The following is a 25,163-nucleotide window of genomic DNA, read 5'->3' on the forward strand; positions in this document are numbered from 1 at the left end:
TGATTACCCCAAATAGTTCCCAGATTCTCTGTAGGAATGGATCTTGTCAGGTTCAAATCTAACATGAAACTCAGCAGCCCTGCCAGCATCCGGGGGAAGAAAGCAGAGTAAACAATTCGAGTCCAGCGTCTCTTTATCTTCATCTGCCAGACCTGCTGAGTTTCTCCAGCATCCACAGTTCTTGACGAAATCATGACCCATGGCTGCAGCGTATGTGCAAATGTTTATGTTGCCACAGCAACTGAGACCCACTGGATGGCACAAGGAGGGGGCAGGGAAGCAGTTGGCAGGACCAGATTGAATTGATCCCTGGCACTGGTTGGTTCCAATGTTTTGGGCTTCAATCCCTGTCCTGGCTCAGGGTGCATTCAGGACATTTGTTCTAGCTTTGCACATTGGGTGAAAACCATCATGCCGTGGTTTAGACCTGCCTTCATGCACAGAATTTAAGAAGGCGGAGGGACCAAATCAATGTAAGGCTGCAATATGTGATCAATTTAGCCATTGAGAAAACATCCTCCATTCTGATCACAGATATTTCAATTGCAATGTTGTAATTTTACATATTGAACGAATAGGACAGAAACATGCCAATCACAACAACTGGTTCCTCCCACGACCTCTCTAACCAACCCGATCAACAGAAGTGATAATGGGAACTGCAGATGCTGGAGAATCCAAAATAATAAAATGTGAGGCTGGATGAACACTGCTCCACACTGCCCTCCAACCCCACCACACCCAGCACCTTCCCCTGCAACCGCAGGAAATGCTACACTTGCCCCCACACCTCCTCCCTCACCCCTATCCCAGGCCCCAAGATGACTTTCCATATTAAGCAGAGGTTCACCTGCACATCTGCCAATGTGGTATACTGCATCCACTGTACCCGGTGCGGCTTCCTCTACATTGGGGAAACCGAGCAGAGGTGCACCTCCCAGTCGCAAACCATTTCAACTCCCCCTCCCATTCCTCAGATGACATGTCCATCATGGGCCTCCTGCAGTGCCACAATAATACCACCCGAAGGTTGCAGGAACAGCAACTCATATTCCGCTTGGGAACCCTGGAGCCCAATGGTATCAATGTGGATTTCACCAGCTTCAAAATCTCCCCTTCCCCCACCGCATCCCAAAACCAGCCCAATTCGTCCCCTCCCCCCACTGCACCACACAACCAGCCCAGCTCTTCCCCTCCACCCACTGCATCCCAAAACCAGCCAAGCCTGTCTCTGCCTCCCTAACCTGTTCTTCCTCTCAGCCATCCCTTCCTCCCACCCCAAGCTGCACCTCCATCTCCTACCTACTAACCTCATCCCACCTCCTTGACCTGTCCGTCTTCCCTGGACTGACCTATCCCCTCCCTACCTCCCCACCTGTACTCTCCTCTCCACCTATCTTCTTTTCTCTCCATCTTCGGTCTGCCTCCCCCTCTCTCCCTATTTATTCCAGAACCCTCACCCCATCCCCCTTTCTGATGAAGGGTCTAGGCCCAAAACGTCAGCTTTTGTGCTCCTGAGATGCTGCTGGGCCTGCTGTGTTCATCCAGCCTCACATTTTATTATCTCCGATCAACAGAAGCTCCTGTTTCTTTTGTCCTCTTGTTTTTCTCGAGGTTCTTCTTAAGTATATCTGTACCACTTGACTGAACTAGCTCTTGGTTTGGTCTAATTCTGAATATTCTAATTGATCGGCATAAAGAGAGGATGAGTTGTTTTTATGATTAAAAATGAGACTTTGTTCAGTGCTTAATCGTGACTTCAGCTTTGCTGACACTTCCCAACCTGCATTTCCATCCATTCCTGAAGAGTTCAATGTATTGACGCAAAAACATTAAAAATAACAAAAGACTATCAACACAAATCCTACTGTCCCTCAAAATGAACTTCCACTGGTCACCACTAGGGTGCACACCTTTTGTATGAATTGTATGTTGTCATCCTTCACTCGGGCTTCGTCAATCACAGAGTTCCAAATATCTCCCACCCTTTGTATACAGAGTGATTTCTAATTGCTCACCTCAATGGTCTGGCCCTAATTCTCAGACAATGGCCCAAGTTTAAAAATCCCCAACTGGTGGAAACAATTAATCCTTATCTGTCCTGTTTTGTTCTTTTAATACCCTGAAGATTTCAATCAGATCTCTCCTGACCCTTTTAAATTCGAGAGGAAACAGGCATAGTTTGTCGAGTGTCTCCTCCGAACCTAACCGCAGAAGCCCAGGTAGCATTCCTGTAAACCTACATTGTGCTCCCTCCAAAAGCCAATATATCCTCCCTAAGGTGTCGTGCCTGATCTGCTCACTGTATTCCCAGCAGGATCTAACTAGTGTTTTGTAAAACTGCAGCACAACTTCTGCATCGTTATCATCCAGTCCTCTGGAGATAAAGGTCAGCATTGCATTAGCTTCCTTGATTATTTTCTGTCCCTGTTCCTGACATTTTAAAGATCTATGCATTTGAAGTCTCAAGTTTCCTTGGACATCCACTATTTCTGACTTCACATCATCCAGAAAGTATCCTGACCAATCCGTTTACACCCCAAAATGGATAGCCTCACACTTGTTTACATTGAACTCCATTTGCCACAATGATACCCTATCACTCAGTCTATCAATGTATCCCTTTGTAAATATATGCTGCCATCTACACTGACTGCAATACCCGCCGAACTGCCACTTCACATGCAAGTTCGGTCAGTACCTGAGCTAGAAAGGATTAGATGAATATATTGTTGGAGTTAAATGAAGACCAATGTGAACTGGTTTGTGTGGATGAACTTATCAAACCGAGTTGTTCGTTCCAGCCTGAGATAACATACAAAACTTTGCAACAGTTTGTCAATTCATGTATAACAATCTGAAAGCAGTTTTCCACTCTTTGCAAATCAAATCACTGTAAAGATTGATTAAAAGTTAATTCAAATTTCATGTTTTCGTTTTAGTAAATGTGAAGGAGTGAAGAGAACATGGTATATTCAGCTATGAAACACAAGCAAAGTAGATCAAGAGGAATACATAGTGAAGGAACTGCCCATTTTAAGAATAATACAAATGGAGTCATGTATGCAGAGCTGCAGTTTCAAAAGAAGTCATCAGCACGGAGTGGTGAGACAAGTTACTCTGTTACCAGGGGCAATGCCAAGGTTCAAAGCCAGCTCCCAGAGAACAAGGTCGTAACTCCAAAAGGAGAGAATTTGCCAGAATCTGAAATGGCAACTTATACTGAAGGTAAGTGCTGTGACATCTATTCATGTGGATAAGTGATGACCATTGCTTCTTCTTAGTTTGCAATTTAATTCCATCCTCCATGAACCACAACCTACTTTGTCTAATTTTTCTTTCATCTCAGTTGTTACCTCTAATTCCACTCCTATTCTCAACAGGCAGTCATCAATAAATGTATCCGTTTCTGTAGTCCTACTCTTTTAGATGAATGAAAGTGTCACAGTGCTTCCAACGTTGAGAGTTGTGGCACCACATTCAGCACATACTCATCATACCATGTACACACCCCCCATAATATAACAGCTCTCAGTAGTCAGATGTGGCTGTTTATCAAACGCTCGTCTCTAAGGCAGAATGTTATGGATTTACTTCCGGGCTTTGTCAAATAACTCAAACTAGCATTTCAATTCCCCTGAGGGAATGCCACCTCTTAGGTTAACCCACATCTCCGTCTGACATCTGAATGGGTTGCAAAATGTTTGCTACATTCAAAGGTATGAACTTAATTGTGAAAGGGAAAGCAGCTTAAGATTTTGTTAGGTGAAGACTTTACATAGGTGGTAGGTCTCCTCAATCACTTAATAACTATGTCTATTTTACAAACACAACATGTGCATGATTCTAACATGAGGTAGATTACACATTTCTGATGACATGATCCTCTTTCCATTAAAACTCACTTGTGGATTCCTCCTCCCACTGTCAATAAAGGTGAATGGTGCATCAAGGATTACCCTGACTATAACCAGGCAGTGGCTAGTACCACTGTGCATGCAATTTTCATTTCTCTTGAACTCAGTTAATGCCTTCCTCTGAGGGTAAGTAATTCCAAAGTTAAATGCACCCAGGGCATTTTGAAAGGAGAATTAATTTATCTTTTCATCCGTGAAGACAAATCCTGAATTTTTGTTCAGACTATTTGAAGCTAACTTCTGTAATTACACTGGCCTTGGAAATTGTTGAACTTGCTGATGAGGCCACCCAACAAGAGAATGGTTCCTCTCAAGAGCAAAGAGCTGACTTCATGACGAGTATCACCAGCAGGACGCTACCATCAAGTGAAAAAATATTCCTTCAATAATGTTTGTACACCAAAGAGTAATGTGGAATATGAAGTACAATGTTGGTGCGTTACTAAGTGTGTAGAACATATGGCAGATCATATGAACAGCATATCCCTTCAGCTGTTTGCAACAGGCAATATACTGGGTGGGAGTCTGTGCCAGTAAGGATAAACGTCAAAAACTACATTCAACATCAGATATGATTCCATAATTGCACAACATTTCCTGAACAAATCTGAATGTGCAAAGAATTTCTCTGGCAGCTAATTTTAAATTGTTCAGTTCCACACACAGTGTGGTGCAGTTGTGTGGATGAGAAATGACATACATAAATATACAATGCCCTATTTGCTGACAGAAAGAAAATGCAAGTGCATTGCATCTTATTTTCCTTTAAAGAAGATGTGACAGCTGTTATTTTATTAGTTTGTCAGGACAATGCATGGACCAGTCATTGTCAATTTTCTTGGTGAAGTGTTGTATCCTTTTTTTAAAAATCCAATTAGTCAATGTGTCATATCTCAACTGCTGTTTCTTAATGAATACAATAAACTTTCTGAAATTTACTCACAAATGCCTGATATTCTGTGTTAAGTCGCTATTACAATAAAGCACCAAAATCTAAAAGATGGTATCAGGTATTAGAGTAGGCAATGACCAGGCAGTATTTATTTCTTGATAATTAATCCAGAAATTCAGCAAATATTTTGGCGACCCAGGTTTGGTGGAATGTGAATTTAATAAAATAAAGCTGGAATTTAAAAATCTATTAAAATCTATTTAAAAACTTGTTGTACAGTCAGGAGGGAGTTGCCCTGAATGTCCTCAACACTGAGTCTGGATGCCAGGAAGTCTCATGGCTTCAAATTAAAGATAGGAAAGGACAGCTCCTGCTGATTGCCACATACCGTCCTCCCTCGGCAGATGAACCAGTATTCTTCCATGTTGAACAGCAAGTGGAGGAAACACTGAGCTTGCCAAGGGTGCAAACTATACTCTTGGTGGGGAATTCCAATCTCCATCACCGAGAGACGCTGAGAAGCAACACTATTGATTGAGTTGGTCAGGTCCTAAAAGTCATGCCTGCTCGATTTGATCTGGGCAAATGCTGAGGGAACTGGCAAGAAGCAAAATAACATACTTTCCTTCCTTCTTACCAACCTACTGGCTGCAGATGCATTTATCCATGATAGCTTCAGTAGGAGTGAGCACAGCACTCCCTTGTGCAGCAAAGTCCCACCTTCCTGCCTCAAGAATAACCTCTATCATGGGTGGCACTATTACCATGCTAAATAGGACAGACATTGAACAGATCTAGCAAATCAAGGCTGGTCATCCATCAGGCACTGTGGGCCATCAATGGTCACAGAATTGTACTCCACTGCAATCTGCAACCTCTTGGCCCACCATATCCTCCACTTAACCATTACCATCAAGGCAGAGGTCAACCCTGGCTCAATGGAGAGAGCATGAGGGAATGCCAGGAGCAGACCAGGCATACCGAAAAATGCGGTGTCACCTCATGAAGCTCCCAAGCAGGAATTTGTACCGAATAGCACAAGCAACATGTGATAGACAGACCTTAGCAATCCCACAAACAATGGGTCAGATTTAAGCTCTGCCAGAGCCAGTCATAAATGGCAGTGGGCAATTATATACACAGTGGAGAAGGACATTCCACAAATACACCCATCTTCAATGATGGTAGAGCCCAACACATCAGTACAACAGATATAGCTGAACATTTTGCAGCTATCTTCAGCCAGAAATGCTGATTCATGTCGGCCTCATCCAAAGGTTCCCAACATTACAGATACAAGTCTTCAGCTAATTCAGTTCACTCCATGTGACATCAAGAAACATGTATTTACTTAGATATTGGAGACTCTTAGAGTCAATGTGCTGTACGCAAACCTACGGTGCCCTTACAGAAGGAACTGAAGGATTTTGATGCAGTGACACTGAAGAAACAGTGTGTAATTTCAAAGTCAGGATGGTGAGCAGCTTGGAGGGGCACTTGTTGCTTTTGGTGTTCCTATGTATCTACTGCCCTTATTCTTTGAGATGGAAGTGGCTATATGTTTGGAAGTTGCTGTCTCAGGGTCTTAGGTGAATTTCAGCAGTGTACCTTGTATATAATACACACTACTGGTATTGAGCATTGATGGTGGAGGGAGTGAATGCTTATCTATGTGATGTCAATTAAGCAGGCTTTTTTGTCCTTAATGGTGTCAAACCTGTTGGGTGTTGTTGGAGCTGTCCCCATCCAAGCAAGTGGGAAGTAGTCCATCAAACTCCTGACTTGTGCCCTGAAGATAATGAACAGTCTTCAAGGAATCAACAGGTGAGTTACCCACTGCAGTACTCCTTGCATCTGTCATTAACCACTGACTTTATATGGTTAGCCCATTTCAGTATCTGGTCCACGGTAATGCCTAGGATGTTAATAATAGGGATTCAGTGAAGGAAGAACCATTGAATGTCAAGAGACAGTGGTCAGATTGTCTCTTTTTAGAGCTGGGCATTGTGTGGTGTCAATATTTCTTGCCGTTTGTAAGCCCAGGTTTGGACCTTCTCCAGATCTGGTTGCATTTGAGCACGGACTGTTTCAGTATCTGAGAAGTTGTGACTAATGCTGAACATTATGCAAGCATTCGTGAGTATCCCCATCTCTGACTTTGTGGTGGAGTCTGGTTGCCAAAGATGGAGCAAAAGATATATTGAGGATATTGGTGGAATGTGAGAAACATTGTGGAGGAGCCTCTGAGGAAGTTCAGAGTGATAAGATTAAGCGAAAAACAATCCAGAATGAGCTACCCTCAGGCACTTTGCTGCATACCTTAGAGCTCAATAAATCTACAAAGGGTCAAAGAAACAAGTTATGAAGTTGCAATTTGAAGATGCAATGGCTGCTTTGGGACAATTAATTCAACATCAAAGTATTACATCCTATGAAGCAGATCACACCCCTTCTGTAACCAACATTCGACATCTCCAGACATAAATTAGCCATAGCAACCCACGACAGCTGCAAGCTCTCCTACTGAGCAAAATCGTTTTTACACATGCTATAAGAGCCAGTTCTGCGCTGATTTCAGGCTTTATTTATTTGATTTCTTTAATTTCTTTAAACCTATTTATTATTATTGTTATCACTGTATCTCAGTACATGCGAGCAGTGTTGTTTTGCATTTCCTACAGGCAGATCGTAACGTAATGAGATTGCCTATATTCATACCAATATTAATGGGACGATGCAGTTGAAAGCAAACCTTCACTGACTCAGCTGCCTCTTGGAACAAAACACAGTTGGTATGTGCGGTCACATGGACGATGGCAACAACTAAGCCTACGGGAAGTGAATTGGGAAATCTCTTCGCGGTTAAAGAGGATCTCACACTGTACAGTGTGCTTTGGGTCCTGAGGGAGGAACAGGAGATTGCAATAGAAAGTGTCATAGAAAGTGTCATCTTGTTTAGATGCAGCACATCATGGTTTGGCAACTGCTCTTCCCGAGACCGCAAGGAACTACAGAGAGTTGTGACCAGAGACCAGTCTATCACACAAACCAGCCTCCCATCCATTGAGTCAATCTATACTTCCCACTGCCTCAGCAAAGCAGCCAACATAATTAAAGACCCCTCCCAAACCGGGTTATACACTCTTCTGCACTCTTCCATCAGGCAAAAGATCTAAAAATTAGCATACATGTATGGAAATTTTCTAGAACATCTACTTTCCCTCTGTAATTAAGTTGTAATTATGTTGAACAAACTCTCAAAAATTAATGATGATCTCTCTCTCTGCACCTTCTCTGTGGCTGTAACACTGCGTGCTGCGTTGTGTTCTGCTGCCCTGATGCACTTTGAATGCTACGATCTTCATGTATAGCACACAAAACAACACTTTTCACTGTGTCTCAGTATATGTACCAACAGTAAATCAATCAATATATAAAAGTCCTAACATTCTTCTCCTTGCAAACAAATGAGTAATGTTTCAGAGAGTGATGATTTTAAGGTGGATTGTCCAAGCTGCACGTTTCTGAAATTTAAAAAGAAAATTGAAGCAGGACATTATGACAAAAGGCCATTTGAGAAACAAAAGAATGAAATAAGAATAGAGCTGGATGAATGCAGCAGGCCAAGCAGCGTCAGAGAGGAGCTTTCCTGCTCCTCTGATGCTGCTTGGCCTGCTGTGTTCATCCACCTCTACACCTTGTTATCTCAGATTCTCCAGCATCGGCAGTTCCTACGATCTCTGAAACAAGAATAGCATTGGAGGAAGAGGTTATTGTTTTCCACTCTCTGGAATGTGATATGTTGGATGGATATCATTCTTTTGGTGATTTGTGCTGTTTCTGTCACAGTGTAGTCGACAAGGCAATATCAGGTGAGGATTATAATTCATTTATAATTATATTAATATATAATTATTCTGAGCACCTTGTAAGTACTCCAACTATTTCAAATAGGTCGCTCACAGATATTGTAAAGAAGAAAACTTGTATTTATTTCAATCCTTCCATGTCCTCAGGATGCAACAAACCATTTAACCGATCATGTGAGCAATTTTTGAAATATTGCTGATGTTGCCAAGGAAACATCAAGTGAATACCTGGTCAGAATAGCATCAGGCTTCTCGATCCTTGTCAATAGCTGCCCCATTAAGAAATGATCAGCTTTCTTAATTTAAAATGACTCTGACTGATAAGTCAAAGTTTTACTTCGTCATTGAAGATATTTTCAATGAATTGTACAGATCTCAAGACATACCAAATGCCTTAAATTAATTGAGTTTATTTGCACCGTTACTGTCATTATGCAGCAGAAGTAGCAGACATTTTGCAGATGGGAAAGTCTTAAAAAAGGGAGGGAAATGGATTCCCAGATAATACCTGCTCCGGCTGGTAAACTGAACAAACTCTCTGGCTCCTCTTTAAATAGTCTTTTATACATCTATCTGATCATACAGTTGGGACTCACAGCTAGTGTTTTGTCTGACAGAAGGGTAGATCTCTACAGTGTTGAATTCAGCCTAGATTATGTATTGTCCCTGGTGAAAGGTTCCAACCCGGTTACAGAGATCTGTGTGGCTTTTCTTTCAAATTGGGGCCATTGGAGACACTTATCAACTTCACAACAAAGGCAGGAGTAGATCACCCATTTTAGAATGTAAATTGCTTGGCAGGAGAGCACCAATTTCTGCAGAAAAATCAAAAATAGGAGCAGGTGTAGGCCATTCAGCCCTTCAACTCTTTCCCCATTCACCTGACATGGAGAACTAGCCCTCCGTATTAGACTGCTGTCGTACATAGAGTGTGACTAGAGAGTTGGAATTGCTTTACTGTGACTATCTCCAGATTCCTATTAGAGTAGATAAGGACATCCAGCCTGTTACAGAGGGGTAATCACCCAAAACTTCTAACAATTAAACAGAAACACAAGCCCCAGTCTGTTATGTTCTCCACTTTACAAATAACAAGAAACAATTTATTTGTTTAACCCGAACAACGAACAAATTAACAGAATTACTCACAAACTGAACAATTTCCCCTAAGTACTAATTATTCCTGAACTGAACTAAATTCTAATGGAATGCTATTTGAATGAACATATTCCCATTTATATAAACTCAATTAATAAGAAAACAGTAAATAAAACTTTATCTCTCCAAACTCACAGAGACTGTGTTCTTTCTGGAACTCTGCTGCAAATGTCTTTCTTCTGCCAAATCTGCTGTTAAAAGGGCTTCTCTGCAACTTTGTCAATACGGTCTTTAACATAATTTGCTGTGGGACTTTTGATGTGTCTTTTCAGGGAGCTGATGGAATTTGTGAGAGCTGGGCTTAAACTTCGTTTCGCTGTAGCTCACTCTTCCAATCACAGTTGGCTGTCTTCCGATTGTCAAAAATGCCTTCATCTTTATACCAGTAATGACATAATAACATGATTTATGTATGAATAGTTCAAAATTGTCAACACCATCAGATTTAAATTCAATTGGCTTTCTGTATCTAAGTGCTTGTTTTAAATTAATTGGCCAAATTTATACTCATTGTAACAACATCCAAACATGACTGCTGTTTTGTCTGCCATCTGTAAGGCTTTTTTGTCGATACACTTATTCTATTTTTTGAGGCTCTCTGTCCGAGCAACCTCCAGATGCTGCTCACAAACACACTTTAAAAAAAAATCTCTAAGCACAAAAAAGCGTCATCACTCCTTCCCCCACTATCATTTTTACCGACAAATTCTAGCTTCCTGCCTTCCGAATCACAAGTACTTTACAACTTCACAACACAACTGACTGAATACCACAGGTACAGGGCCAAACTGTGTATTAAAGGAAGGACACACAGGACCAAGGTGCAGATCTCCATCCATGGTCAACCTCATCTCAAGCCATGATGGCAGAACAGCGAGCATCAGTTATAGGTGCCTGATGCTGGGAATTGATAAAACCGCAGAGTTAACGTTTTGCATGTGTTGACTGTTCCTCAGAACGAAGAAGGGCTACTGGACCCAAAACGTTAACTCTGTTTTTTGCTTCACAGATGCTGCATGACATGTTGACCTTTTCCAGCATCTTTGTTTTTATTCAAAATTTTGAGATCGGAAGAAAATGTTTCCACATTTATTGCACATTTTGATATTCATCACAGATTGACACTGTAAGAAAATGTGTGAATATGCCCAAGGAAAATGTATGATAGAAACACACGAATGTACAATGAGCCTCAGTGTTAGCTCCTTTTCTGTGCACATTGGAGAGGTGCTGACTTGGTGCAGGACCTGCTGGAGGCTGACATCATGGTTCCTGGTCCATTTAAAGAACATCATTTGATGCAGATGGAACAAGCAGCGGACAGATGCTTAGGAGTCCTGCCTGAGCTTTATGCGGTTTATGAACGACAAAAATGATAGTGGAAAGATGAGAGAAGCTTTATCGACTAATTTGCAGGGTAGATTCTAAAGCGCAAGAAGCAGAGCTATCAATTTAATCGTGCCGTAAATTGGAGCTAAAGTTCCTAATCTCAGAACATTTACATATTGTCCAGGAACTGTCCAACAAATAGTGCAGGAGTCAAGGAACGTGCCACCAAATGTTATAGCAGGGACATTACACTACTCTTCCAATAGACTATAGACAATAGGTGCTGGAGTAGGCCATTCGGCCCTTTGAGCCAGCACCACTGTTCATTATGATCATGGCTGATCATCCACAATCAGTATCCTGTTCTTGCCTTATCCACATAACCCTGGATTCCACTCTCTTTAAGAGCTCTATCCATCTCTTTCTTGAAACTATCCAGAGACTTGGCCTCCACGGCCTTCTGGGGCAGAGCATTCCATATATCCACCACTCTCTGGGTGAAGAGGTTTTTCCACGACCCTGGTCTAAATGGCCTACCCCTTATTTTTAAACTGTGTCCTCTGGTCCTGGACTAACCCATCAGCGGAAACATGCTTCCTGCCTCCAGAGTGTCCAATCCCTTAATAATCTTATACATCTCAATCAGATCCCCTCTCATCCTTCTAAACTCAAGTGTATACAAGCCCAGTCGCTCCAATCTTCCAAAGGCCTTCAAGCAACAAAATAATATTTGTCAATCAAAAATGATCTCTTTAGCCCAAACAAACTAGATTTAACTTCTCCTTATAAATATTCAATGCCTTACCCTCAGCTACTTTGTGTGGCAGAGAACTGTATCAGCTCACCACTGTCTGGGTTAAGAATTATCCACACATCTCAGGCCTCATCTCAACATCCTCCCCGACCCGAAAACCAATCCACCGGTTTTAATCAGGGTCTGCTAGACACCTGGGATTGTCCTCCTCTATCACTGGTAAAAGCCCCGAGCCTGTGGAGAAAGCCCTTTGGCAAACCACAAACCATACCTACAGGCATTGTAACGCTGTGCGGGCAGCCATTGCCTACAGCTCATTAAAGAGATAGAACTGGGTCACCTGCAGCAATATGTCTGCAGCTACTGACAGAAATGTTCAGTGGAGAGGCATTCTGGAAAGACAGGGAGGGGACAGTTTTCTTAGAGCCCACATCACTGTTAATAAACTGGACATTGTGGGTGGGGCACTCTGTGTCATTCAAGGCTGTACTGAATGTTTTCACAATGAGCCCTTTGATTACTGTCTCTGTGAAGGTAACCTCCTGGGACAGGTTCGTGTACATGTTGTGGTGGATCACTGCACAATTCCAGAGCAACTGGGATGTCCATCCTGATGAGGGAGGGTTTTTGTGGCAGGCCTAGGCCCTGCAATTGTTGGTCTCAGAAGAATGGTCTTTTAAAAATGGCTGAATGCCTGCCAACCAGGGTATGGCTTTGACACTGAAAAAGTCACATAACAGGATTCCTGACAATTTGAACAAATACTCCTCACTTTGTTACAAAGTGCTGCATTCACTGTTTCCTCACAGAGTCAAATTGACACACACAGCCCTCTCAGTAAGATGAAGGTTTCCACCTCTGGCTCCATGTTTAAAGCCCAGCAGTGTAACAGGTCAATCACTGCCAGCCAAGAATAGCCCTTCGCAGCATACGGGCTGGGGCTGGGAAAGAAGAAAGAAGCGTTTCTGAGTGCGCATTGCCGGTGCGCTGTGAACCTTTCGTGAGAATCCAATCTCAAATTCATAAATGATTTGCCACATGCCACTACAAACTGTAACAAACTAGCAACACACGGTTGTTGCCCTGAGCATGATTCCAAATTACAGTCCTCTAGGAGGCAGTGCAATTCTTTCCCTCACATCCACATAGCACACAACTTGTCATTGTACAGTGTGAAGGCTGCACATGAGGCAAAACCTTCAAATTGTTGGAAATGGATGCAGGTTCAAACAACAGGAAAGTAATGCAAAAAGAAGTTGCATCTGTGCCTGGCAGTGAACAGGAGCCATTTGCCTTTCAAGCAGCAACAAATTTACACTCAATAGATGATCACCCCTCAAATGAGTTCCATCTGAATCCTGTATTCATTAAATCCTCACCAGCTCTTCAGCATTCATTCAAAATCAGACTTATATTTTCTTGCTGTCGAAGATTTAATGTTTTAATCTTGGCACATTTTCCAACTGATTCTACAGTGCCCATGTCTTTCAGGGTCTGGGAGATCTCTGCTCTCTATTTCTGCTCTCTATTTCTGAGCCTCAGATACTGATGACCTCACGGCAGAGGGATTTCATCCACACTGGGGTAATAACGCCCAAATGTTTCTAAGTGTTCTACAGGAGATTACCCAATGTACTGTTTCTGTTTCCCAGACAGAGCATTGCGATGGTCCTCACTGGTTCAGTCTCTGGGTAACAACTCCAGTGACTCTCCTTCTATATTAAGCATTAAGGTGGGAGCATTGCCTTCAGCATTGTGGGTGGGGGTTAGCAGGGGTGGTACAGGGTGTCAGCCCCTTTGATCTTCTCAACGATGAAACCCAGCATGATTCACCAGGCTCACTCATCATCAACCATATCTTAGGAAATACAAAGCCCCATGTCAGGCAGTTCACCAGAGGGACCCTAATCTTGGAATTGAAGCTCACTCCCAGTTCCTCAATCACAGTTCGCTTCTCCCAGAATTGTTTCTCTGCCAGGTGTGTTTATTTTTGCCCAAAATTGTCCTCATTATTTGTTGATGTGCATCTTCTCCTTCTCCGGTACACCTACGTGTTCAGATCCTACAGAATAATTATTTAGCATAAACAAGAGTCACATTACGTAAAAAGCAAAATTATTGGTAGAACTTTGATGCTTATGGCAGAACAAATTTTCACAAAACGAGTCTATTAATTTCATTAAATGTTGATATTTTTGAACATGGGAGAATAAGCCAATTGTCACTCACTTGAAAATTCAGTATACTTGATTTCATAACTTTCTTTCCTTGGAGAGAAAATTAATTCAGGTGTTCTACTGAAACTTAGCTCACAGGAGACTAATGCCTTCAGTGTGAGATTTTTATCATGTAGTTTACTGTGGTTTTGTAATCTTTTCTTCTCATATCCTCTTCCTTATTTCAGTGCTTGTAAACATTGCATTATGCACTGCACTATGAAAAACAAGAGCTGTAGGACTGACATCAAGAATTGAAATGATCTTCTTGAATAAAATGTTGCGGTGTTTGATTCTCCTCATCCATTTCATTCCCAGTGAGTGACCATTCAAGCTGCTTATTCAGATAATCAATGTTTGTTGACGTCTGCTGCCTGATTGTCCAGTAGAGATGTAAATATTTGGAGATATGTAAAGGCACAAATGAATATCTTGTGACACAGTGGGGAACATATTTATTGCTTTTACAGATGCTGAATGTTCGATTCACGCCCCAGCATATTTTGCAATGGAATGTGTATTCTGATAAACAGGTTCATTATTGACCTGCAAATCCTCTGAACGTGCCCATGGCAGGGAGCAAGGGTGGGTGAGATTCCAGGTCAGCCTTATCCAAGGCAGGGTGAGATGATGCTGTCACTTTCAAAGGTTATTTTGTCCTGGTTTTGTTTTGAAGGGAGATTATAAAACAGAAGCATGTGTGTCAAATTTGTGAGGCCTCGTTTTTCTTCCAAATTTGGAACAACTGAAGGAGTATGGGTGTGGCCACGTCTCACAGTCCAGGCTCTCTATTTTTGTACTTTTTAAGGTTCAGTTTCAAGCAGAAGCCATGAGGGTCTCAACAGAATTGGGGATCAGTGAATGTCTCCCAACTGGTCCACCCTCTGTGTCTTTACTTGATGATTTTTCCTCCTGGATTGGAGAACTACATGTGAGAATTTGTGTCTGAATTTTCCCTTCTGCCAAGTAGTGTGTTTATGAGATGTTACTATATTTGAACGGTTGATTAGTAACAGCTCCTGTATCTATTATTCGGTTAAGTTTTCCAATAGTTAAATTATTCTGCTTCCTCTTTCTTCACTTGTATTTTGACAATAGTGTTTAAATAAATGACCAGTTACATTGTATCTGCAGCATAGCATTTCACATCTACTTTTAAAATAAGAACAAGTTAGGGTTGAGGCTACCTTCTTAAAATGTTTTGAGGGGTCTGGTCTGGTTCATAACATGAGTGACAACTCTTACATTGCAGAAACTATCTTCAGGCTAGTGACCTATTCCAGGAAGAACAAGCTGCAGAACACAAATGCTTTGTCTGCCCCATGCATCTCTGAATATTGTAGTATTTGAAGTTTTAAAGGAACAAAATTGTAAAAGTACATGAACAATGTCAGGAAATAATATTTTCAAAAGAAAGTATAATATCACAAAATGGGGTGTAGTTACCAAATAGTTCAGAGCAGCAGTATTAATTCAGAATGAAATGCAAGTGACAATATGATTTTTTTTTAAAATAGTGACACAAGCAGCATCATCAAAACAAGAGCTCATTTTCGTCAATTGGAAGTTTTTTTATGTAGTCAGTTGTTCAATATACCAGAGTAGTAATAAGCCTTCAAAGAAATCACCTTGATTTTGTAATTATTTACTTTATTTCTAAAATGCCGTTCATTAAATATTATTTTCTGAGAGGCTCCAAAACAAAAGCTGACAGTTGGTTTGTTTTCTGTTCCCATTTCCAGGGAGAGGCTAGCCTCTATTATCCACTACAAACCCATAGTTACCTTGACTATACATCCTCACCCCCTGCTTTCCGAAAAGATTCTGTTCCATTCTCCCAGTTCCTCTCTCTCCAACATATGTGTTCCAATGATGGCAGATTCAAGAAGGAGACGTCCCAAATATCCACCTTCACACTAACTGAGGATTCCCCAGGGTGGATCCCCCATGGTTGACTAGGCCCTCATCTGTTTCTGCCCCATCTCCCACACTTCACCCCTCACCACCTTTCTTCCCTCCCACAACAGCAATAGGGTCCCCATGTCCTCACCTACCATTCCACCAGCATCCACATCCAGAGGATCTTTAGACACCTTATACACTACCTTTAGCAGGAAGCTTCCATTACACTCATTCACCTCCTTCCACTTGTCACACTTCCAAAGGGCCCACTCCCTCTAAGAATACTGGTCCACTTCTCCTTCACTCCCAGTATGTTCCCACAAACCCACAATGCCTTCCCATGCAATCACAGAAGGTGGAACACCAAACAATTTGCTTCCACCTCACTATAAAAGGTCCCAGGCACACCTTTCAGGTGAAGCAGCACTTGACCTGTGCTGCACTCAATCCCTGTCCACAGTATGATCTCCTCACAACTGGGGAGATGAAACGCAGACTGGGTGACTGCTTTGCAGAACACGTACATTTTGTCTGTGCAAATTACCCCGAGTTTCCTGTTGTCTGCCATTTCAACACAACCACACTCCCTGGGCAACATCTCTGTCTCATACTTGCTACAGTGCTCCAGTGAAGCAAAGTTCAAGCTGAAAAAACTGCACCTCATTTTCTGCTTGGGGATCCTGCAGTCTTCAAGACTCAATATTGAGTTCAATCATTTTTACCACTTAGTACCTTCCCCCATGTCCTTACCCCAATCCCCAAACTCCAGGCTGTGACCAACACAGGCCATTGTCAACCACCAACAATCCCTACTATCAGTTATTGATTTGCCCAGGCTGAGTTTTACCCATTCCTTTGTCTGCCCGACTGTTTTAATGACTTCTGTCAGGGATCCATCTCCATATATTATTCAGCAACACCCCAACCCTTCCTCAAATATACATACCAACCTTTTCCTAGCTACATCTAGTTTCTGAAGAAGGGTCACTGGATCTAAAATATGAACTCTGATTTCTCTCTACAGATGTTGCTTGACCTGCTGTTTCTCCACCACTTTCTGATTTCATTTCACCTTTCCAGCACCCACAGTTATAAAGTCATAGCATCATACAGCACAGAAATAGACTCTTCAGTCCAACCAGTCTATGCTGAACATAATCCCAAACTAAACTAGTTCAACCTGCCCATACCTGGTCAACATTTTTTCAAACATTTCCTATTTACATACTTATCTAAATGCCTTTTAAGTGTTGCAACTATTTCAGAGGAGATGATTAAGTGAAATGAACTCCCTGATACTCACTTTAGAAGCAAAAAGTAACAAGCAATGATTTGTTTATCTAGCTCTAATAGTAATCAAATTAACAGAACTAACAAACTGGACAATTCCTCACCTCCCCCCAAACTATTAGCTATTTGTGAATAAAACAAAATTCTGATGTTATACTGTGCCAATAAATTATAACTCCTACTTATATAAACCAAAATAGAAGAAAAATCAATTAAAACTTAGACTCTCAAAACTACAGTCAGAATGCATCTTCTGGAATGTTCTGTGCCTCTTCCACTATTCTTCAGTCAGCAATTCTTCTTTCATTGAATCTTTGTGTGAGGAATACAAGCTAAGAGTGCTGTGGTACCTTTTAGACAGTGTTTAATCAGGCAGTTTGCCTATTTCTGCGAAAGCCAGAGTTTCACTCTTCTGATAGCAGTTGACTCTCACACCAATTTTCAAACGATCTGTTCTTTTATACCCTTGATGACCTGTTAATTTCTTACAAAATGATTGGTCAACACCAATCAGATTTAAATTCAATTGGTTATCAGTCACAAAGTACCTGGCTTAAATTGATTGGCTGATATTCAAGTTGGTTGCCTTAACTTGAAAACAAGACCAGCTTGCCAATGACGCAGTCAATTGCTACATATGTTTCAGTTTCAGAACTATCTGTGCATCTCTAGCTGCTCGCAAGAAGTTTGCTTTATATCCAAGTTGAGAAAAGCACATCCCCTTTTTAAAGGGACCATGCACTTTTACCCCTATCATTTTTACAAACAAATTCTAACATTTTGACTTCCAATTCATAAATGCTCTACCCACCACCATAACTTACCTGACAAGTACCCAGCATTTCCTCTGGAGTTCATTCAACACACAAATCACTCTGTGTGTAAACAAAAAAATTGACTCTCATGTCTTTTTACCTCTCACCTTAAAAATATGGCCCCTTGTCTCTAAAAACCCTCCCCTAGGGGAAAAAATTCTCTCCCCTGTGAAGTCTTCTCATGCCAAACTTTCACAAAGTTGCTTCTGCACTTTCATTCTCATCAATTTTAGATTCATAGAATCCCTACAGTGTGAAAATGGGCCGTTTGGCTTATCAGATCTTCACTGGCACTCCGAAGAGCATCCCAACCAGGCCTAGCCACCCACCCTATCCATATAACCTTGTACTCACCATGACCAATCCTCCTAGCCTGCACACTTTGGGGCATTTACCATGGCAAATCCACATAGCCAGCTCATCTTGCACGTCTTACACTCAAATTCCTTCCTACTATTTTAGTCAAGAATTGTTCCCCACACAAAGGGCTAATCTTCCAAAGACACCAAGTCTCATATTTATTGAAGTAAAGTCTACCCAGTCATCAACAGGCTGATCCTCTTCCACACCTGCACAATGCCACAGCAATTCCAATATTTTCTCTTGAAGCATCTCTCCAGAAGTAATCAGTAAATTACTTCTGTTATTTTACAATATTTTACACTGACAACAATGTGTGATAACAAATAATCCTGCCTCAATGTTCTGCACGTCAATCTATCTCCAATTTTGTGAACTGTCGCTTGCTGAACTTCAATTGTCATCTTTTCCTACTTGAGGCTTCTCATCATTCTGCTGGGTCAGCTCTTGTATATGGCCCTCAAGACCTGAAAATTCAACCCCTGAGCCCATTATGTATCTACACATCCTCTCTCTTCCCTGGATGAAACCTTCCTTTTTTTTGGAGAAAACACCTTCAGCGTCCATAGCCACCTTCGCACTAATCCCCAGTCGACTCCAATCCAGACCTGTCACTCAGTCTGGTCTCCAGGAGGGCAACATTTCAATGATGCCACACACAGTGGAGTTAGAGCCCAAAGCGTACAGCACAGTTCCAGTTTCAAGATTACTCCAGAGCTTGAGCAGTAGAGTAAGAAAATATCCCAACTGTATAAATGATTTCCTGTGAATTTTGAACACCCTGAGGCTCTGATCAGGGTTTTTATTCATGATTATCCTCATCACAAACTTAATAGAATGTGTCCGATTAAAATGCATCTGTTTGTATCAAGCTGAACTTTCCAGTCAAATTTCTGAGATGTTTTCTCTTCAGTTTCAGGTGCTTTATGGACAGAGAACCATGTAACAGGAATTTTGGGAAGAGTGATCACAATACATTGCCACTGCTAAGCACGGTGGTATCAGTCACACGTGAAATATTGGTGTCACGGATGGTCTCGTCAGTGTAATGTTATAGCAACAACAAACTGGGCAAATGGGAGAATATCAATCACTGATAACAAAGCACAAGGAATATTTCTTGTTACAATGAAGAATCTTCAAAGGGCAGAAGCAGGATGGTACAGCTGTGGGATTGAGGCTCTTGGCCTTTATCCAACGTTTAATGTAAATCTCAGCATTTCTAATGGAATGCGTCTCAGTGATTTTCTTATACTCTCCACTGATAGATCTGATCGATGTTTAATCCTGGAAGTTTGGTGACAAAGGTTTTGAGGATATTTGATTATTCAATTGCAATGAACTTCAGAACAATTGTTTCTTTCCATCTGTGTTCCTTCAGTTAGATTGACATCACAACAAAATGTCTCATGCTCTCCAGGCTCAGTGACAGTCTCTTGTGAATCTGCCCAGGGATCCCTCCCAATTCACTACACATGGCCTAAGAAAATCCCATCTCAAGAGTTAAACGCTTCACACAAATAAACTGGATCTACATTTTCATTCCTTCACACAGCAACATCAGCAATATTATTGCACAGCCCCAAATACTCAGGGAAAAAATCCAGTGAAATTGTTCATGTGCCAGTCAATAATGTAACAGAGAAGAACTGCAGTTGCACGGTTCAAACCAATAACATTGGTAAGTGTGATGCCTGTAGATTCCTTAGAGAAAACCGAAGAAAATAACTCATTTAGGGCTTCATCCTATCTGCTCAGACTCCATGCACAAGTTCCCTACGCTATCCCTGATTGGCCCTATCTTCTCCCTGATCATTCTCTTATTCCTCACGTATGAGTAAAATGCCTTCGGGTTCTCCCTCATCCTTCCTGCCAAGCCTTTTTTGTGCACCCTCCTGGCCCTCCTCAGTCCACTTCTGAGCTCCTTCCGAGCAAGCCTGTATTCCTCTAAAGCTGTGCTAGACCCTTGCTTCCTCCACCTTACGTAAACTGCCTTTTTCTTTTTGACGAGAAGCACTTCTGTACCCGTCATCCAAGGCTCCTTAATCTTACCCCTTCTTACCTGTCTCAGAGGAACAAATTTATACATCACTCGCAACAACTGCTCCTTAAACAGTCTCTGCATGTCTGTTGTGCCCCTTCTGTGGAACAATTGCTCCCAATCTGTACTTCCCAACTCCTGCCTAATAGCATCATAATTTCCTTTTCCCCAGTTAAATATCTTCCCCTGGTAACTGCCCCTTTCCCTTTCCATGCCTTCTTGCAGCTAGCCAATTTCTGATCCAAACCGCTAAATCACCCTCAATCCCATGCCTCCGTATTCAATCACCTTTCCTTAGCCACTGACTCCATCCATCTCCCTGTTCAACAGAGCCCTCATCCAACATGTTTTGAGTTCCACACTCAGCCATTCCCATACCATCCCAGCTGGACTTGAACCTTCCACCATACATCAACTTAATCTCATCCAAATCTTTGCTCCAACTTTACATCTTTAAAGGTACGATAGAAATGCAAGTTACCTTGTTTGCAAACATTGATAGGGCAAGATTTTTTTAAAAATGTGCAAACCAGCCTACTGGATCTAGAAAGATGTGAATCCATACTGCGCGGAAGAACAAATTGAAATATTGTCCCAAGCATTAAAATTCAAATTAATTTCAATTGAAATGAACAGAATGAAATTCAAATTAAAACCTAACATTTTTAAAATAGCTTTCATTCCAACATTACATTATTTATAAAAATGCTTCTGTCTACAGCAAGCTACGTGTAAATGGCTCATTCTCAATGAAGCCGCATTCAGTTTGGGCCCAGTCCATTAAATCCTCAACTAGAATCATGGTCATTGAGAAGTGTGAATGAGAATTACACAATCCCTACAGTGCAGAAAGAGGCCATTGGGCCTATCAGGGCTTCACTATCTCTGTCAAGAGCATCCCACCAGACTGAGAATTCCGCTCAAGATAACAAAGCGTGGAGCTGGATGAACACAGCAGGCCAAGCAGCACCTCAGGAGGACCAAAGTTGACGTTTCGGGCCTAGACCCTTCATCAGAAAAGGGGGATGGGGAGAGGATTCTGAAATAAATAGGGAGAGAGAGGGAGGCGGATCGAAGATGGACAGAGGAGAAGATAGGTGGAGAGGAGAGTATGGGTCGGGAGGTAGGGAGGAGATAGGTCAGTACACGGAGAACGGACAGGTCAAGGGGATGGAATGGGGTTAGTAGGTGGGAAATGGAGGTGTGGCTTGAGGTGGCAGTAGGGGATAAGTGAGAGGAAGTACAGGTCAGGCAAACAGGGACGAGCTGTGCTGGATTTGGGCTGCAGTGGGGGGAGGGGAGATTTTGAAGCTGGTGAAGTCCACATTGATACCATTGGGCTGCAGGGTTCCCAAGTGGAATATGAGTTGCTGTTCCTGCAACCTACGGGTGACATCATTATGGCACTGCAGGAGGCCCAGGATGGACATGTCGTCGAAGGAATGGGAGGGGGAGTTAAAACGGTTCGCGACTGGGAGGTGCAGTTGTTTACTGCGAACCGAGCGAGGGTGTTCTGCAAAGCGGTCCACAAGCCTCCAGTTGGTTTCCCCAATGTAGAGGAAGCCACACCGGGTACAGCAGATACAGTATACTATATTGGCGGATGTGCAGGTGAACATATGCTTGATGTGGAATGTCATCTTGGGGCCTGGGATGAGCATGAGGGAGGTGGTAGAATTCCGCTCTATTCCCTAAACCCTACATATCTAATGACTAACCCACCTGCACTACACAGCCTGCGAGCTCTTGGAAATTTGGCATGATCAATTCACAAACCTGCACATCAATGCAGCATCAGAGGAACCTGAAGCACCTTCTGGAAACCCATTCAGACACGCGCATAATGTGCAAACTGCACAGTGTCTGACAAGGCTTCAGTTGAACCCAGGTCACTGAGTCTGTGAGGCAACAGTGTTAACCACTGAGACACTGGGCTGTCCATACTTGTGAAGTTGAGATGTGAAAAAAATGCTTCTACATTTGTTGCATGCTTTGATGTTCGTTGTGAATTGACACTGTATGAAAAATATGTGAATTTTTTCAAGGGGGACGTGTGACAGAAATCCATGAATGTACAAAGAGACAAAGTGTTAACTATTTCCATCTGCACATTGGAGTTTGGTGTGTCAATGGAATGACAGAGAGAAATGATTCAGGCAGGTTGAACAGTAACATTTAAAAATCATTCCGATAGATACATGGATGGGAGAGGTTTAGAGGGATATGGGCCAAATGCCAGGAATTGGAACGAGCTGGGGATGCACCATGGTCAGTATGGACCAGTTTGTGCTGAAGGGCCAGTTTCCACGCTGCCTTCCTCTATGAGTATATTACTTTATTCTCAAGGGCTGGAATAATAGTATCATTTAAACTGTGCTCTCAACTGGAGCCATAGCTCTTACAGCTCAGAACATGTCTATGACAGAGTATTGTATCCGCTCAAAGCTTCGGGGTGAAGAATTATCCACACATCTCAGGCCTCATCTCAACGTCCTCACCGACCCGAAAACAAATCCACCGGTTTTAATGAGGGCCTGCTAGACACCTGGGATTGGCCTCCTCTATCACTGGTAAAAGCCCCGAGCCTGTGGAGAAAGCCCTTTGGCAAACCACAAACCATACCTACAGGCATTGTAACACTGTGCGGGCAGCCATTGTCTACAGCTCATTAAAGAGATAGAACTGGGTCACCTGCAGCAATATGTCTGCAGCTACTGACAGAAATGTTCAGTGAAGACACATTCTGGAAAGACAGGGAGGGGACAGTTTTCTTAGAGCCCACATCACTGTCAATAAACTGGACATTGTGGGTGGAGCACTCTTGTGTCATTCAAGGCTGTTCTGAGAGTTTTCAGAACGAGCCCTTTGCTTACCGTCTCTAAGAGGGTAACCTCCTGGGACAGGTTCGTGTGCACATTGTGGTGTATCACTGCACAATTCCAGAGCAAATGGGATGTCTGTCCTGATGACAGAGGGGTTTTGTGGCAGGTTCAGTTCATACAATGGTTTGTCTCAGAAAAGCAGGCTTTTGTCAACTGCCAAGTGCCCATCTCACGGGATATGGTTTTGAAACTGAGCATGTTTTAAAACTGAGTGGCTTTTAAAAAGTGCTGGCTGCCCATCGACCAGAGCGTGGCATTAACACTAAGCAAGACACTTCAGAGGATCTCTGGCAATTTGGTCAGACATTCTACACTTTGTTAAAAAGAACTGCATTCCCTGTTTCATCACAGTCTAATGATAAGTCTCATTATATTTTTCCAGCTGTTTCTACAATGCCCATGTCATTCAGGGTCTGGCAGTTCCCTGCTCTCTATTTCTGACCCTCAGACACTGACACCCTAATGTCAGAGGGTTTCATCCACATTGATGTAATAAACCCCAAATGTATCCAACTGTTCTACAGGAGATTACCCGATGTACTGTTTCTGTTTCCCAGACAGAGCATTGCGATGGTCCTCACTGGTTCAGTCTCTGGGTAACAACTCCAGTGACTCTCCTTCTATATTAAGCATTAAGGTGGGAACACTGCCTTCAGCATTGTGGGTGGGGGTTAGCAGAGTTGGTGCAGGGTGTCAGCCCCTTTGACCTTCTCAAAGGTGAAACCCAATTTGATTCACCAGGCTCACTCATCATCAACCACGTCCTGGGAACCACAAAGCCCCATGTCAGGCAGTTCACCAGAGGGACCCTCACCTTGGAATTGAACTCACCCCCCAGTTACTCAATCACAGCTCACGTCTCCCAGAATTGTCTCTCTGTCAGCAGAGACCTTTTTCTGCCTGAAATCAGCCTCATTACTTGCTTAACTTGACTCTTATAAAAATGGAGCAGAGAGTGTCCTTCTCCTGCAATCCAGGAGTTCACAATAATTGACACAATAATTATTCTGCACTCTCAACAGGAGGCACATTCTGCAAACAAAAATTCAAAACAAATCAATGTTTAACTGCACGATGAATTTTCACACATAAATCTGCATTTGTCATAAACTGGTGTTTGGAATTTTCTGACATGGGAGAATTAGACAGTTTTCATTCACTTGAGAATTCAGTCTAAATACTGAGCTTCAGTCACTGCTATCTGTACAACTGACTCTTGAAATGTTGTGATTTCAGAAATTTTTTATTCATTCATTGAAATTTAGTTGAGTTCTTCTGTTAAGCATAGCTGACAGGACAAACATTTCTTCAGGGTTAATTCGCATCATGTGGCAGACTGTAGTTTCAGAAGTTGGCTTCCTATATCCTCTTCCTCATTTACATTCTTGTAGACGTTGTATTACTCATTTATTTCAGCGTGAGAAACAAGAGCTGTGTGACTGACATCAAGAGCTGATCTTTGTGAATAAAACAATGTGGACTTTGATTCTTCTGATTTGTTCCATTCCCGGTGAGTGACCATCTGAGGTGTTTATTTCAATAACTAATACTTATTAAAGTCTCCCGTCTGGTTTATACAGTCTAGAGGTGTTTACATATTTGGAGACACGTAAAAAAACAAAGGAACATCATGTTGACACAGCAGGTAACATCTTTATTGCTGTGACAAATGCCTGAGAATTTGATTCATTCTCCAGCGCATTCTCACAAACCCAAACAGGTTCACCATCAACCTGCA

At 42.2% G+C, this 25,163-nt stretch overlaps 1 protein-coding gene and 1 pseudogene across 1 annotated transcript in view; both read left to right on the forward strand.

Moving 5' to 3' along the window:
- The window catches only part of LOC125462656 (polymeric immunoglobulin receptor-like), a 50,451-nt pseudogene extending 30,647 nt beyond the window's left edge, over nt 1-19,804 (forward strand).
- Nucleotides 19,805-24,843: 5,039 nt separating this feature from the next.
- The window catches only part of LOC132210796 (uncharacterized), a 110,150-nt gene continuing 109,830 nt past the window's right edge, over nt 24,844-25,163 (forward strand). Inside the window, exon 1 of the mRNA XM_059653210.1 lies at nt 24,844-24,935. Within this exon, the coding sequence (XP_059509193.1) occupies nt 24,899-24,935 (37 nt within the window). The 5' untranslated portion in view covers nt 24,844-24,898. The remainder of the gene's footprint in view (nt 24,936-25,163) is intronic.

Source organism: Stegostoma tigrinum, chromosome 21, assembly GCF_030684315.1.
Source record: "Stegostoma tigrinum isolate sSteTig4 chromosome 21, sSteTig4.hap1, whole genome shotgun sequence".
NCBI lineage: Eukaryota > Metazoa > Chordata > Chondrichthyes > Orectolobiformes > Stegostomatidae > Stegostoma > Stegostoma tigrinum.